This window comes from Tachysurus vachellii, chromosome 19, assembly GCF_030014155.1.
Source record: "Tachysurus vachellii isolate PV-2020 chromosome 19, HZAU_Pvac_v1, whole genome shotgun sequence".
Lineage (NCBI taxonomy): Eukaryota > Metazoa > Chordata > Actinopteri > Siluriformes > Bagridae > Tachysurus > Tachysurus vachellii.
Window position 1 is genome coordinate 9,772,894 of NC_083478.1, and position 17,107 is coordinate 9,790,000.

At 40.2% G+C, this 17,107-nt stretch overlaps 1 protein-coding gene across 6 annotated transcripts in view; it reads left to right on the top strand.

The window, feature by feature from the left end:
• Nucleotides 1-1,054: 1,054 nt before the first annotated feature.
• The window catches only part of usp19 (ubiquitin specific peptidase 19), a 20,615-nt gene continuing 4,562 nt past the window's right edge, over nt 1,055-17,107 (top strand). Inside the window, exons 1-25 of one of the 6 annotated variants that reach the window (XM_060893402.1) lie at nt 1,055-1,097; nt 2,451-2,767; nt 7,198-7,326; nt 7,487-7,623; nt 7,732-8,235; nt 8,406-8,757; nt 9,071-9,221; nt 9,641-9,712; nt 9,815-9,930; nt 10,878-11,101; nt 11,630-11,822; nt 11,964-12,097; nt 12,217-12,375; nt 12,603-12,713; nt 12,966-13,076; nt 13,186-13,287; nt 13,401-13,541; nt 13,627-13,745; nt 13,844-13,987; nt 14,065-14,402; nt 14,484-14,594; nt 14,696-14,912; nt 15,044-15,196; nt 15,326-15,492; nt 15,797-15,972. In XM_060893402.1, coding sequence (XP_060749385.1) covers nt 2,605-2,767; nt 7,198-7,326; nt 7,487-7,623; nt 7,732-8,235; nt 8,406-8,757; nt 9,071-9,221; nt 9,641-9,712; nt 9,815-9,930; nt 10,878-11,101; nt 11,630-11,822; nt 11,964-12,097; nt 12,217-12,375; nt 12,603-12,713; nt 12,966-13,076; nt 13,186-13,287; nt 13,401-13,541; nt 13,627-13,745; nt 13,844-13,987; nt 14,065-14,402; nt 14,484-14,594; nt 14,696-14,912; nt 15,044-15,196; nt 15,326-15,492; nt 15,797-15,972 — 4,224 coding nt within the window. In that variant the 5' untranslated portion in view covers nt 1,055-1,097; nt 2,451-2,604. The other 5 variants (XM_060893403.1, XM_060893401.1, XM_060893406.1 and 2 more) reach the window with 5 other exon arrangements.

The window sequence follows — 17,107 nt, forward strand, 5'->3', positions numbered from 1 at the left end:
CAGATTTCAACCAGGGCCAAAAAGAGACTGGAAAAAGAACAACCTGTCTGCCTCAATGTTTGGGGTGTTGGGCTTCCTGAGATGCTTTTCTGCTCAGCAAGGTAATTGGTTAAAGCTTTCTTTGTCCAGCTTGAATATGTTTGTCTATTCTCTGACCTTTCTTGAACACACATTATCCCAAATGTAACACCAACAGTTTATTACTAAATGGAAATATAATCTGTTTCCCAGTCCGATGCCAAATGACTCTGTGAACACCTAATGCAACAACTCTAGCTTTGAGAAACTACAGTGAATATTTGAAATGTTGAAAAATAAATCAGTGTGTCCACACAAATTAAAATGGAAAGGTTTTCTCATCCAGCATCAGCACCTGATAGCCTCAAAGCCTCTTCCTCTATATAGACAAATCTGTGACAGTTAACTGTTGACTGTTGATTGCATGTAGTGTCTAGCATCCATGCTTCATTTTTGATGCTGAATAAGTTCATCGTCTAGGTCCTTGAAGTGTTGGACCTTGTTGGAATTTTCAGTATGAAAGTGAAAGTGACGTGACATATACTCAGAATTCGTTCTCTGCATTTAACCCATCCAAAGTGACAATACACACAGCAGTGAACGCACACCGTAAACACACACCCGGAGCAGTGGGCAGCCATTTATGCTGCGGCGCCCGGGGAGCAGTTGGGGGTTCGGTGCCTTGCTCAAGGGCATCAGTCAGGGACCTCAGTCGTGGCTCGAGACTAAAACCCCCAACCTTAGGGTTAGGAGTCAAACTCTCTAACCATTAGGCCACGATTGCCCCTGGACAGACTACTCACATTCTACTCACAATAATGTGTGAAGGTCTTTCTAATTAAGTGACTGGTGAGCTTATAATACTCAGAACACTTCATTTCAATTAAGCTGAGGAGAGAAGAATGCTTGCTAAGGTTTCTAACTCAATTGCAATGTACGGTATGGACAACAGAGGGCTGCCTGTATGGCTAAAGGTCTTTAACCTCACTATGACGTAGTGAATATTCACTATTGGACCTCTAGTGGTTGATTAAATGAATGCAGGCTGAGCCCGGAAGTCGTGGCAGATGGTGAGACAGGTAGCTCGTCTCCGGTTTGTTTTCTGCCCTAACCTGCGAGCTGTTAGCTGGGACCTGTAGATCGGGTTGAGGAAACAAAGGAAGTTTTTTTCTTTTTTTTTTTTTTTTTTTTTTAATTTTAAAAAAAACATCTTTGCTGTCAGTCGCCGAGCAGCAATGGGCCCTGGTTAGAATCTTCTGGAAAGAACGAAGCTTTTAGTTTCGAGGTAACGACGACGGCCCGCTTGCTTTATTATTGTTATTAAACCGAGCTTAAGGTTTTAAACACACTTCTGACACTGACATTAATCTCGACTAAACCGCAAGCCTTCACCGCAGTGATAAAACGTGTCTTAAATTAATCGTTAATCATTTTGCTGTTTTACCGAAACAGAAATGCATGATATGCCGCTACTCCTTCGTGCTTTCGACTAGCTAGCAAGTTAGCTAACTAACCTGCCGGTGTTTGTCTTTGTAGCTAATTAGCTATGTGCTAAATTAGCCAGCCCACTCGGTACGAGGCTTCAAGAGCTTTTCTCCCTAATATCACACGATGGTTTAATAAATTTGTACATCATCTAAATGCCGTGAAGTGTATTGCGAAATAAAACCCGGTTACAGAAGCTAATCGAAGGTTCACCGTTAACCAAACAGACGAAACCAGGCTAACTTGCTAAACAGCTAACTACCAAAATTGGTCTGTTACTGTAGTTTAAATTTGATTAGATAGCTGACAGTCCTGATGTACTGTAACTTAATTCACAGTAATGTTATTTTCAGCACTGGCTGTTTATTTCTGTTTTCCGTAACGTCTTTTTTAAAGCCTTTTCTTTCAGCTAGCCGGTTGGCCAGCGCGACAATGAAGGCGAGCTAATCCGGTTTCTCTCGCCAATGTTACCCGACACCGGCATCGATAATTTATAACGATCAGCTCTGGGAGCAGATCTCTCTTCGCTCACGTCTTTTCACGTGTTTTTACACCATTTTACAAGTATTTTATGCGTCAAACTTTATATTTAGTTGATCTCAATGCGCTTTCGACACACATTGAATGCTTCCAAGTAAATAGATACGTGACCTCCTGTTACTAAACAAGCGAGTAGGTTAGCGTGTAATTATGTATGAAAGGCTTTTTTTCCCCCATATTTTTTTTTTCAAACTGTAGACGTTCAACATATTTTTTTGCCAGATTGAAAGCAAGAGTCATCAGTTGGAGTGACCGAGTGTTAGTGTTGGTGTTCTGCGGCTTCACGGTGTTAGCATGACGCTGCAGCTAACGCACAAAACATAGCGTTAGACATTAGGCTTTAACAGGGGATTATCACGTTCGGTCTTTTATAAACACACACAACTGCTGTCCTGCTCTCTCTTCAGCACAACCAGATTCTGTGCCGGGAGCAGCAACGCCGCCAAAATAGCCGGCCCGAGCAGGAAGCGGCGCAGCTCGGACTCAGACCCCAGTGAAAGCGGCTCGGCCGGTGGCAGCGAGGTTAGAGGCAGCCGCCCCGTCAGCGGCAAGTGGTTGAAGATGGCTAGCAGTAGCAGCTCTGCATCGGGCCAGACGAACCGCAGGCGAGCGCAGAGAGGAGCTGAGGAGAGCAGCAGCAAAAAGAAGCAAAAAGATCGAGCTAACCAAGAAAGCAGAGAGGCCAAGCGTGCTGCAACTGCGGCTAACCAAGAGACTAAGAAAGGTGAGCCATCAGAGCCATGATGCAGCTCGAGTTCAAGGTCATGTTTAATTACTGTACTTTTTATTTTGGCAATTAGATCATCTTTCTGTTTGGGATGATCAATAATACTGATTGTATTTTGGATCCTGCATTAACATGAATCATCATAATGTGTTAATCTGACTACTCACCTTAACCAGAGAAAAATAAACTCAAAGCGTTTTAATAACGTCTTATAACGCAGAAGATTTTTTTTCTATCCGGATATATTTATTAATGGAATGTGTGTGGATGTTTGAGTCGTGACTTGTTTCTTATGCATTAAAATGGTCCTCTGGGGAGGAAAAAGAAAACTCATTTACACACATAAATCTAATTGAAAATCTTAATTGGTGTCAAACTAACATTTTGAGACAACATGACCTTAAAAAAGTTGAAACTTGTCAGGAATGAAATCATACACATTGCTTAAAAAAATCTATTTCTCTGTAGCTTTTTAAAAGTGGTCAAACTAGATGATGAGCAAAGTCATGATAATGGTTTGTGGTGTTTTTTTGACAACCAGAGCATCATTGGGCCCTGAATGTAATACATAAAATGAATTGATGAGTACCAAAATTTCTCGCTATATGTTTAACGATCGTGCCTGGATGAGGTTTTTTGCTTTGCACAAATTTGAAGCTTGTTAATTGAAGCTTAATTAAAATAAATGTGCTGCCTGGACTTGAGCAAAACAGACCGCACGGTTTAGGATGCATCTAAACAGTTCATTTGAAATCTGCAATCCTGATAAATCTATATAGATTTGCAATACTGCTTTTACGTTGACTCTTGAATTGATTTTTTTTTTTATTTTATTTTTGTTTGCAAGAGGAAATATACTGCAAGTTGATGCTGGCATGAAATATTGCACTTACTGCTTTTTATTGGACTTACTGCTTATTTTCCCCCAAACAGCGAGTATTGGCACAGAAAAAAGATGATTGTTACAGAAGTAGAACCTCCAGTGTAGCCAAGTACGGTTTCATCAGTGTGTAATGTAATTCATTTCAACATTCAACCAACCAGCCAACAGTACCCATCAGATTATTATACCTTTTATGTGTTAAACCTGATATGTTGACCCAGAGAAAGGAAAGGCAGATTCTGGCATGTGTCTGTGCATATTTGTTTTATTCAGACATGAGTATTCGTGAGGTCAGACAGTAATGTCAGTTGAGAAGGCCAGGGGTTAGAGTTTCAACCCAGTGGTGTTCAGTGGGGTTGATGTCAGGGTTCTGTGCAGGATACTTGAATATTTTTATACCAGACTTTGCACAATGTGCCTTAATGGTGCTGGCTTTGTGCACTGGGTCATTGTCACTCTGGATCAGGCTTGAGCCCCTTGTCCCAGTGGACGGAAATTGTAATGCTATATCATACAAAGACAATATATGCGATTATGTACTTCCAAATACTTGGGTTTGATGGAGAGGGTCCACAATCTTTATTTCCCCGTCTGAATCACTAGCGTATTCTAGAATTTGAATATATTAGTAACAGTAATCTATTCTAGAATTAGAATAGATTAGTAACAGTAATCTTTCATTAAACATTGCATGACATTATAGTTTAACATTTTGCATAAACAGCTTTCGGAAGCTTGTAGAGATGGCTTGGCTAAAAGTATGTCAGTGTTCATATCTCCAAGCTTTGGTATTTATATCATATCTAAAATGTTATAAAAAATTTCCTGCCGCACTTCTCAGTAACTTATGTGACTGGTTTTCAGATTCCCTTTCTTTAGCAGGTTTGTGGTATGGTTCGATGCCGACATTTGACACTGATAAGATACCACCTACTTAGTCTCTGTTGGCATACAGTCATAGTTTTTTTCCCTTTCTGATAGAACATAGCTGCATCACACACACATTTCATGCTTTTTGTTGTGAGCTTGTGACTGCATGTGCTCCCTGCTTTGTTTGTGTGTGAGGGAGCAATAAGGAAAGCAGAAAGAGAAGTAACTCTGTAGCAGTCAGTGTGGAAAAAGAAATGCATGCATTGTTAAAAGAAATATACCTTTATGTAAAGATTGGACATTTAAAATAAATGTCAGAAGAAATCAGTTCCTCTAGTATTTCATAATTCTGTGATTACAGAGTTTTTCGGAGGTTTTCGGAATTGCCAAAAATTTGTTAAAGCCCTTTTTGATCCTTGTGTGTCAAACATACGTGCACCCCATATAGAAAGCAAACCCAAATGTTTTCCCTGGTAATAGTTTAAAAAGAAGAGTCCTGTACTTGTGATTTCCACTTAGTTCTCTGTGTAAGTGGGTTAATAGGTGTCATGGTGTCAAACGCTTTTTATTCAGCTGCCTTGATCATTCAGAGAAAAATAGAGAGGGCAGTTATGCAATGTGCCAGGATTTTTTTTATTAAAAATCAGAGTGTACAATGCTCATGTAAAAGCCACCAGCAGGAGGAAGAACATCACTGGAAAACACAAGCTGTAACAAAGTCTGCTGTAACATATTTAGATAATCATATACAGTGTCAAGCAAAAATCTGCTGAAATGACTCCTCAAAAAAACAAGCTTTAGGATCTAAATGGGAAGATGTTTGTATCTGATTATAATGAATACAATTAAAGCTATGAGGAAGTAGTACAAGTGTCCTATGTCCTCTTCAGTGTTGTTTAACATATAATTATCTATGGCTTGTTTAATTACAAGGCAGGGCCGCACATCACTTTGCAGTGAGGTTTGTTTTTTTTTGTTTTTTTTTTACATCTGCTGTTCAAAAGAAACACTTATAGAAGAATGGAAAGGAGCGAAAGTAAGTGTTGTCTTCAGAATAAGACAAAGCTAAAGGGCTGTGTTCTGTGGCATTTCTCTTCTACATATCATTTTAGTACTGTTAGCTGTCTAAGTAAAAGCTTGAGGTGTTTCTTAATTATTAAGGTGAGGAAAGCATCATCACTTGACAACACGGCATGGACTGTGCATCTGTTGATTTGTCTTCAAAATGTAGCAGCTGTATTGTTCCTTAATAAGTAAAAAATAATGAAGACAGAAGTTACCATTTCAGTATTGTCTTGTTGCTTATGCTTACATCTCTTGAGTTGTGGTGAGCACTTATTGCTTTTATTTATGAAACTTCCCATCCTGGTTTTTGTCGTCATCTGTAGAAACCATCACACACCCACTCCCCCCCCCCTTTTCTCTTTTTCCCCCCATTTCATAAAGGTATTGTGGACATGTTCACCCTCTCAGCAGCATGACTGTTCATTCAAAGTATTACAGTGTGCTTTTTTGTTATTTGGTTTTTAATGACTACACACACATACACTGCGATTTTTCTCAGTTTCCTCTTTTGAGCTTCATTAGACTTTAGACTTGTGGGCTGGTTAGTTTGTTGCTTAGAGGCCTTACAGTGTAGTTTGTTTGTGTGGTAGTGCATGTTTGTGTGTGTCTGTGTGTGCTCACTTGCCTGCTGAATGCTGAAGCGTTGTAATCCAACTCTGAGAGGCTGCCTCAGTGAAACAGGTCTTTGTCAAGGTCATGAGAGCAGCTCTACCCTGCACCAGCTCTCCCTCCAGCATACACACACAAGCACCTCTTCAGCATTACACTGTGGCTCAAGTGCTTTGTCCTACAAACATTCTCTAGAAAATAGCATTTACTGGTGTACCTTTTGTAGGTAAGGAAATCCATAATATACAGGCGTTTAAGTCTGTTTGGGATACTGTGATACTTAATAATTCCAAGTTTGTTAAATTAGAGACCAGGCTTTCCACATGGAAATAAGAGTCAAGGTGAACTTTTATTCCCCATAATATCACTCACCTTTGCAAAATTCTCCATGTTCCATCTGCTGTCAGTGATGTGGAATGAGCTTTGAGCTCTGTGCTGAGCATTTACAGATGCCATGTATCATATCTCATAGTTTTGAATTGACTTGATGACTGAATTAAGATTATTTCTTTCTTTCTTAGAAGATTTCATTAAGCAGCTCCACTGCAGCTAGAGATGCTGAGAGTCGGACTGAAACCTGGGAAATGGGGTTGCATTGTAAAAGCTCAATATAAATATAAAAGCCCAAACTTGGCTTTCCAGGCCGGATTCATATAGCTTGTCTCAAAGTAAACCTTTCTATAAAAGCAAACAAAAATAATTAATTGTGCACAAAGGATATAGTTCTGCAAACATTGACACCTGTGTCCTCTTTTTCAACTCGCTGAGTCTGTACGGCAAGACACGTTAAAGTAGACGAGCAGAACTTGAAGTAAAGCAAATATAACAGTCTGTGGTAGTTTTCCTCCACCTGTTTTCCTGAATAAGATAAACAGGCCTAGTAAGAAAGCTTGTTGGACATAGCAGCAGTTTCTTGGAGTGTTAAAGTTACATTCACTGCCAACATCCAGGTGTTGACAGGACAGCATTAACGTGTGTGATTTGTGATTTGCGCACACAGATCTACTTCTAGACTGGAAGCAGAATGCAGATGAGGTGATAGTCAGGCTGCGATGTGGTGAGGGTGCACTGAAGGTGGAGAATGTTGACACTGCCTTTTCAGATACGGCCTGCCAAGTCCGCTTCCCAGGTAACCAAACATGCCGTGATGTGTACTATCAAGGATGTGTACTGACAAGAATGGGAATGGGCATTCAAGCCCATTCCCATTCTTGTCATATGTTTTATTTAAGCATTAATATATTGTGTTGTATTTATTGCTGTATGACACCTGTGTGCTGTGATCTCAGATGGGCGTGAGTGGAGCTGTCACCTACACGCTGAGATAGAGAGCTCCTGCAGTAAAGTGCTGTATAAGGAGAAAGGCAGCATATTGCAGCTTATCATGCAAAAGAAAGTCCCCTTCAATGACTGGCCCACTCTTATGGTATTAAGAGCTACTTCTGCTTCTGTCTCAATACACAGACCTTCAAAATAAGTTTTTATTCACTGGTTCATATTCAACGTTTTTTATTGTTTTGCTTCATTTTTCCAGAACAACAAAGAGAGCAACCCATTGAACCTGTTGGGGGAGAGTGGATGCAGTCAAAAGTCCTCAGCAGAGTGCTCTGAGAAATCCAGCTTGAGCTCTGAAACGCTCAAAACGTCCAGCAGACTGGAAGAGCAGGCACCACAGACAGATCCGAAACCTGATCGTGGGGTAAAAAGGGGAATGAAGAACAAACAGGCAGAGAACACTGAGAGTGCAAGAATCAGAGTATCTGAGAGTAAGACAGGCAGTAAAGGAGACCACACACCCAAGCCCACTGCCAAGAGAAATGTCCGTCCTTCCAAAAGCACAAAGGAGCCCACTGTAGCATCTAGCCCTGCACGAGAGCATGAGCTCAAACCACTTGTCAATGGCAAAGCTCAAACAAGCTGTGGATCTGCCGCTGTCCCCTCTACTGCCCAAGAAGGCAAACCGGAATCCCAGATTAAAGCATGCCAGGGAGCACAAAAAGAGAAAGGGATTGAAAAGAAGACAGACAGACACACTCGGGTAAGGAGTAATCTCACAGTATCTCGGTTTATTCATATCAAAATGTTTTACTTCTTTGTATCTATTGTCCAGCTTCATGAAAATGTTTATAAAATGAATATAAAATGTTATGTAATTGTGTCATATCGGTGTAATGGTGTTCTATGGTGTCACGTGTCTTTGTCTTTTAGGCTGATGCAGGTAAGAATAAGAATCAGGTAATTGTTTGTGAGCCAATTCTTGAGCCACATGAGCCTTCTGCTCCTGGAGTAATACCTCTGTCTCCCGGAGAAACCTGTAAAACTGAGGAGTCTAGCAGAGGAGGAACTGTCCCAGAGGACACAGAGAAAAACAAAGAGCAAGGGACAAACGAAGATGCTGCACAGGGTCGAAGACAAACGGAAATCCCAGCTCACCATGTGGAATCTGAAGAGATTGTTCCATCAGTTGACCCCAAGAGGCAAGAGTTTAAAAATACAGAGGAGGAGAAAAGGGACAGATCTAAAGAAGAACCATGTGAGAAGAGTCTCGAGAAGGATAGAGGTCAGTTTTGCACACTAACTAGATACGGTTGAAATGTTTGATTTTTAGATTTTATTTTGCTTTAACTACTTTATGTAATGCCTAAATGTTGTAATGCCTGTAGCTGAGAGTCATGCCAGATGCGTATAGGACTGTAGGCACTTGACACAGTCATATTTAATATTTACTCTCTCAGAATGTCCTGGCCCTGGTGCATCATGGGATCACTCTTTGGAATCTGATTAAATGAAGAGACCAGAAGGGCCAAAACCTGCAAAAATGGTTTAAATAACAATGTTTGTTTGTTTTATATTTATTTCCTTTTTGGTCCCAGAGCCAATGGTGAACCTGTCATTTGTGAAGAATGATTCGTATGAAAAAGGGACAGACCTGATGGTTGTCAATGTCTACTTGAAGGAAATCTGTAAAGAGATTTCCAGGGTGCTCTTCAGGGAACAAGACTTCACCCTCATCTTCCAGACCAGGTGAGTTTTTCCAGCTGACCTCCTTGTAGTGAGAGAAATAAATAAAGTCAACTTACCATAACAGAAGTAGTTTAATGGAAATGTGATGAAAATACTCTGTAATCTGTATAAATTATGTTGTATGCATAATTATCATACTAGCAAATAATAAGTATACTTAATATTCCTTGTATATTATTTAAATAAACATTTTAAACTTTTGTGAACCAGTGTCCTGTCTTAATATTATAAAGAAATTATTTAAAGTATCCTTTGTATACTGTATATACATTTCATAGTGTATTTAAGCCATGTGCTGGGTGAATGAAATGGGCCATGCAGTTTGCCCCCGACTAGTAGTGAACCATTTTATTCGTCTTTATTTCTCCCTGAATAGAAATCCAGCCCTATTTCAGTTACTATTGTATTTCTCCTTACAGCGATGCTAATTTTTTACGTAAACATCCAGACTGTGGACCAAACACTGTCTTCAAGTGGCAAGTCAAACTCAGGTAAAATCTTCTGCCTAGTGGTTAATATTAGTAATTCAAGCAACAGAGTCTAGTTTGTCCAGCATCTGTATAAATTGGATTATCTGTTGGGAAATATTACAGGAACCTGATTCAGCCGGAACAGTGTAGTTTTTCCTTCACTCCGTCGCGTATAGACATCACCCTGAGGAAGAGACACAGTCAGCGATGGGGGGGGCTGGAAGCCCAAGTTTCACAAGGTCTGCTGCCTGGCTTCTACTTGCTCTTACCAGATCATTACATGTATCTGTAGTCAATTTTTTGTGGACCGTAAATTTTTTTCAATAATCTCACGGTTGCTGTTGGGTTGTGAGTAGATTGCCAGCCCAGAGTTTCCATAGTAAAGACGGTAAGTACGTCTACACCCTGGGCATTTAAACACGCCTGCATTTTTGTTGGTATTATTACACTTAGTTAACTAAGAAGCTTATCATGCTTTGAGGATAAATTCCATATGCATCCACTCTTTAGACTGGTTTTCTGTCCACACTTTTATAGTTGACCAACTCTAATGTGGACCAGCACGGAAAGTGTATCTCATAAAATGCACTTGAAATTGCATTTAAACTTTAGGTTATAATCGTGGGACATAACCAACAGCACTGATTGGGACTCCAACTTGCTCTATCAAAAATAACATTTACCCGAGAGCCGCCTTCAGAGTTTGGTATGACTTGGCGTGGCATGTCCCAAACATGCCAGCAAGTTGCTGTTTTTACAAGAAATTCTCTCAGGTGGTGGGTAGAAATATTTGTGATGACAAATTTTGATCGAAACTATAGTGGGTGGGAAAGAAAGAGACTGAGGTAGTTTTTACACAATGCATATCAGAGTTGGTTAAATTGAATAAGCTTGGGTTCTGTTGTAGCTGGAGCAGCTGACAAGACATGTGGACATGAGGGCACTATTCAGAGAAGGAGTGTGTAAGCAGAGAATGATCTAGTAACTCGATACAGACATACCACCGAGCATGTCTATGTCCATCTGCATATCCCCTTAGTCCAGGCAGCGTTGCCCTTCTTACTAACGACAGTAATTCTGTACTTAATTATACCCATTTTTCAACATCCATTTTTGCAAAACGGGATGATCATTATTTAATTAGCTTTTATTTTCTAACCACAAGCTCGTTTCTCCTTTGTTTAAGGTGCAGTGGGGGGCGCGAAGGTTGCTGTGCCCTCCGGGCCTTCCTCAATAGAGAAGAGTCAGCCAGGGAGCAGCCAGCATGCTCTGCCTGCCAAGGAGGAGCCACGGGCAGGGGAGGAGAAGCCTAAATCCTCTCGGACACCAGAGGATGGTACCTTAGATGCCGTGGTTCCACATTCTGTCTCTGATCATGTTCCTATCAAACAAGAGACAGCAATCACCACAGTAAGACAGAAACTGTGGAATGTTTTTTCCTAAAATTTTTTTATTCATCATAGTCTTTGTGGTGGTGTTGTTGAAAGAATTTATGGCATTTATCACTGCAACAAGTACCAGAACATTTTATCTCATTTCTGGAGGTGAACTAGGATTGTTCTGGATGTTTGATTTTTATCCTGACAATGATGTTTTGCTTTGTCTTTTTTATCACGTGTTTTTTGTATGAGAGAGATGGAGTTTTCATGTGCTAATTTTAAATAAGGTTATATAAGCTGGTAATCCTGACGTCTGTTTAGACAAAGAAACCATGCCCAAGCGTTTCATCGATTATAGTCTTGTCAGTGTTGTGCATTTGAAAGATTCTGCAGTCTTAGCTTGTTTCCTCTGAGCACAACAGTCTCACGTTTGTGGAAAATAAAGTGTTCGCTCTTGTATAGGCAAGGTTTTATTTCTGAATGTGCAAAGAGAAATGCTCTCAGGTCCCACTGCTTGCATCTTGTGCACTTAACCGATTGGATTAACTCTCATCCCCAGCCGAAACCCACCTGTATGGTTCAACCGATGACCCACGCTCCTCCTGCAGGCAGTGAGCGACCTGAGGAAGAGGAAGAGAAGAAGGTGTGTCTCCCTGGCTTCACGGGACTGGTCAACCTGGGAAACACATGCTTTATGAACAGCGTAATCCAGTCTCTCTCTAACACACGTGAACTGAGAGACTATTTCCATGGTAAGGGTTTTTTTAGTGTTAAGTGATTAAAGCAATATGAGAAATGAAAACTAATAATAACAATCACTGGCCTCTGCTCGAGGTACTCTGGGAGAAAATCACGTGCTTCTTGTTGAGCTAAATATTTTGCCTTTATTTTAGATCGGGCATTTGAGACAGAGATCAACTGTAATAACCCCCTGGGTACAGGTGGAAGGTTAGCCATTGGGTTTGCAGTGCTGCTGCGGACGTTATGGAAAGGCACTCATCATGCTTTTCAGCCTTCCAAATTAAAGGTGTGTTTTTCCTTCTTGCTGCTGCTGTATTTTATAGTTGTCTACTTTAGGTTCTACTTGTTCATTGACCAGCCCAATCAACCAGTTAAACAATTGTGCTTGTCTTTCGCTTCCTGTAGGCAATAGTGGCCAGTAAGGCTAGTCAATTTACAGGTTATGCCCAACACGATGCCCAAGAATTCATGGCATTCCTCTTGGACGGGCTGCACGAGGACCTGAACCGTATCCAAAACAAACCCTATACAGAAACTGTGGATTCAGATGGCCGCCAGGATGAGGTGTTGCTCCTACATCCTTGTTTCTGAAAAGCACTGTTCATGTTGCACACAACTAACACAATTTGTTCCATTTGTATTGCTTGATACCTCAACATGGATGCAGAAATTCTGAGTCTCTTGTTCCAAATTCATTTAAATGTGTATATATTATGTTTGTTGTTTTTATGCATAAATGGGGGAAAAACTTTGTTGTTTAAATGTTTGTCTTTTCATGTATGATTTGACAGGTTGTTGCAGAAGAAGCATGGCAAAGGCACAAAATGAGAAATGATTCATTTATTGTTGATCTGTTTCAAGGCCAGTACAAGTCTAAGCTTGTGTGCCCAATGTGCTCCAAGGTAATCGAATGTGTCTGTTTTTGTCTTTCTTTTTCTTTCTAATGTTATACACCTGATTGAATTTAGTTAAAAGCTGATTTACACTGCCCCTCTGTGGTTGTTTTAGGATAATGGGGCTTGGGCTTTATGACTGGTGTGAAATATGAAAACTTTGCTAGGAGAGTTGTAAGAAATCAAAGATGTATAAAACCTGGTGATATTTAAGTTTTGTGTATATATATTTTTTTAACAGTCACTTCATCTTTCTTCTAGGTTTCTATAACCTTTGACCCCTTCCTATACCTGCCTGTCCCTCTACCTCAGAAACAAAAGGTGCTCACTGTCTTCTATTTTGCTAGGGAGCCTCACAAGAAACCAGTCAAGGTAAAATTCAGCCTGATCACGAGCTCCTAAATTCAAGGGTGTTGCATTCATATCATCATCATCATCTTTTATTTATTGCACTTAACAGCTTTGTGAATGTTTTATGTAGTTTTTGGTGAGTGTCAGTAAAGAGAATTCAAGCACAGCAGAAGTGTTGGAGTCTATTTCCCGGAGTGTGAGAGTCAAACCAGAGAACCTAAGATTGGCAGAGGTATGCTTGTATTTTGTTTACTATTTAAATATAACAAATGCCAGATTATCCCAAACAGATGAAAATCTTTATATAGTTAAGTCCTATGTTTTAAAGTGCATTTTCCTCCCAAGGTGGTGAAAAATCGTTTCCATCGAATTTTCCTACCTTCTCACACCCTTGATACCGTTACATCCACCGACATGCTCTTCTGCTTTGAGGTGGTCTCCAAAGAGCTGACTAAAGAGAAAGTGGTGCTGTTTAGGGTCCATCAGGTCACACAATTTTTTAATAAACATGTCACTAAATTATTTTCACAGTATTTTTTGTTTATTTACTTATTTTTCTTTATAATTGTAGAGGCTTCAGGTTCCCAGTATTCCTATAGCCAAGTGTGCTGCCTGCCAGAAGCCTCCTCTGTCAGATGATGAGAAACTGAGGCGCTGTACACGATGTTATCGTGTGGGTTACTGCAACCAGTGAGTCTTTTGTTCAGTTCCTGGTTGTCATTGTGGATGTGGGGTTTTTCCTTGTTGTCCTCATTCTAAAAAGTAAAAACACTTTTTTTGTGATGTAGGGCTTGCCAGAAGAACCACTGGCCCAACCATAAATCTTTATGCCGACCCAACTCTGAGAATGTAGGCCTGCCATTTTTGATCAGTGTGCCTGAGTCGAGGTTGACCTACTCGCGCCTCACTCAGCTCCTTGAGGGATATTCCAGGTAAGTTAGACACCTGCTTATCACCTGTAGCTGTGCAGCCTGGCAATCTTTCTTAAAATTGAATCTTTCATGTGCAGGTATTCGGTGAACGTTTTCCGTCCTCCATTCCAATCTGGTCGGACTTCTCCTGAGGCTAGTCTGTCTCGTGCTGATCACCTTCCAACAACCGGTTCAATTGCTGAGGGACCTGGTATGGAGGAGGAAGATCTTCATGCAGTTGAAGAAGGAGATGCTCAGGAGCAGGGAAATGTGTCTTCTGAAATGGACGCAGCAGAAGCCTCTGCTCACTCAGCTGAAGACCTGAACTCACCGTCCACTCACACCACAGATTCTGCCTTCTCTGAGCTACTGTCTAGCTCCCAGGATCCTTTTGGAGAGAAAGAAACATCTTGCGAAAAGGCTGTGAAACCAGAAGGTATTTCAGAATGGAATTCATTATTTTTATGCATTTCATTTTTGGATATTTTTATAAATAATATTTGTGTGTGTTTTTCAGCTGCTGTCACTGGCTACCAACAGCCTTCAGAATGTAGTTACAGAAGTGGTTTCCAATTCTATATCTCGCTACAAGATGCCAACAACAAGGAACTAAAACTTGAAGACAAAGGTTAATCCTGTCTTTGCTCACGCCTTCATTTTAATGAAACGTCTATCCATATTTTCAGAGGAACCTCTCTTTTACCTGCTGATTTACTTACTGTTATATAGGTGATGGAGTTCTGGAGGTGCCTGAAGACTGCACAATTGAGCTGGTGTGGAAAAATAATGAGCGGCTAAAAGAGTATGTGCTGGTGCGCTCCAAAGAGCTGGAGTTCGACGATGACCCAGGCTCTGCCAGTGAGACTGCCAGGGCAGGACACTTTACACTGGAGCAGTGTCTCAACCTCTTCACCAAGCCTGAGGTGCTAGCACCTGAGGAAGCATGGTAGGAAATGGGGGGAAAATAATAAAGTGAAATATAAAATGAAGTGGACATTTTAGATGATGCATTTTACATTTACTCTGTACAGGTAATGTATTGTTTTTCTATTGTGGACTTTTTCCTGCGTTGTTTAGGTACTGTCCAAAATGTCAGCAGCACAGGGAGGCTTCCAAGCAGCTTCTGCTTTGGCGTCTGCCGAATGTTCTCATCATCCAGCTCAAACGATTTTCCTTCCGAAGCTTCATCTGGAGGGACAAAATAAATGACATGGTGGACTTTCCTGTGAGGTAGGCAAAAGTTCCTAGCTGAAGCATTTTGGTGTCTGTGGTGTGTCCTAAGGGTATTTAATTTTTTTCTGCGTGTTTAATGTGTATTAATTATAAAATTGTTCCCGTATCAATTACCTTCATCCACAGGAACTTGGACTTGAGTAAGTTTTGTATTGGCCAGAAGGAAGATGTGCAGCAGCCCCCTATTTATGACCTATATGCTGTTATAAACCACTATGGTGGAATGATCGGAGGTCATTACACAGCTTATGCTCGTCTACCCAATGACAAAAACAGTCAGCGCAGTGATGTTGGTAGGTCCTTCCCCCTTTTCTTTTTTTTTTTTTTTCCTTCCTCATAAATGTCTTGTAACAGAGCACTTGTGTGTTCGGTGCAAAATAATCCAGATATGTATGGCAACTATGCACTTTTATATTAGGTCATAAGCAGGCTGTGTAATTAAATATGGGCATGAAAATCATTTTAAGACTGACTCATTATATGGAATTTTTTCATCCGTGGATATGATTTTTTTTTTTTTTTTTAGCAAACCAATTTGCCAAAAAAACAAACATACCATTCCCTCCGCATTAACTGGCTTTGTGTGTCTTTGCTCAGGCTGGCGTCTGTTTGATGACAGCACCGTGACTACAGTGGAAGAGAGCCAGGTGGTGACTCGCTATGCCTATGTGTTGTTCTACCGACGTAGGAATTCTCCTGTAGAACGACCTCCTCGCCTGCTCAACCCGTTGGGAGCCGAGTCTCCTGCTGGAGCTGGAGCAGCTGCCAGTCAGGTGAGCGGATTAGTTTTTTTCCATGTAACATTTTCTTTGCATTAGTAGGAGCTGCTTCACTTCCCACAAGCTCTCTGCCCGAAGAATAAAAATTCTATTGGTTTTGCCGAAACCACACTTAATGGCTTAAGCACTACGTTAACATTTTATTTATCTGAACAATTAATATCGCAATGGGAAATGTGAATAAATGTGTGTATAAGGTTAAGCACCCGAGGAAACCTGGGGTGAAATTTGTCTCTTTAATTCCTGTGTCCTTTTCTCTTAAATACTAAGGCTTAAGCTCTGTACAGGTAATGTATTGTTTTTTTTTTTTTTTGTTGTTGTTTTGTTTTTTCTTTAACTTGTTGGAACAATCATGAGGAAACGTATGCATATTTTGCATAAGTTATTTGTTTATACCTTGATACATGATGCATGCTAAAATGCAAGTCTGATTCTTACTAAAAAAAAAGGATTACGTTTATCTTATGTTGAGCTACAAAACGAAAATTTGATTGTAGCACAACAAATTTTAGTCTCTGTAAACTGTGTAAATTGTTTATAAGCTTTTTTGTATATGTAGTATTTCAACTAATCTGTAATATATTAGCAGTGTCCAAGCTAAAAATGAGCTGGGATTTATTTTACATCTGACAGATCAAGGATTTCCTCTTTTGTTATGGGTTGGTTAGAGTAAACTGTTACGGTGCCATCATGGTTCGGTGTAAATGCCAGACCTCAGAGTTAAAGATTAATACAAAACCTTCCCTTTTACTTTAACATGGGTTTTTAGAAAGAAATTTGAATGCTGTAACTAAATGTGTGCTTTTCCAATATGCCACAGCTGAACCGTACATTGGATATTTAGACACTATCCAATGTTTCCAATGTTTAATTTAGGAAATGTCCATAGTATTCCAAAGAATTCAGTGTGTTGTACTGGAGAAGTCTACAAAACCCAAGTGAGATTATCCACAAGGTTGAAGTGGGACTAAACTGTTTTTGGAGGGGTGCAAATATTTCAGCCTTTCAGTGAGAGAACATTTATACTCAATTACAAAAAAATACTCCGTTGAAAGAAACTAATGGAAGTTTAATGAGCGCTACTTCATTACCTTGTTAAATCTACATTAACAGCACTAATGTTTTACAA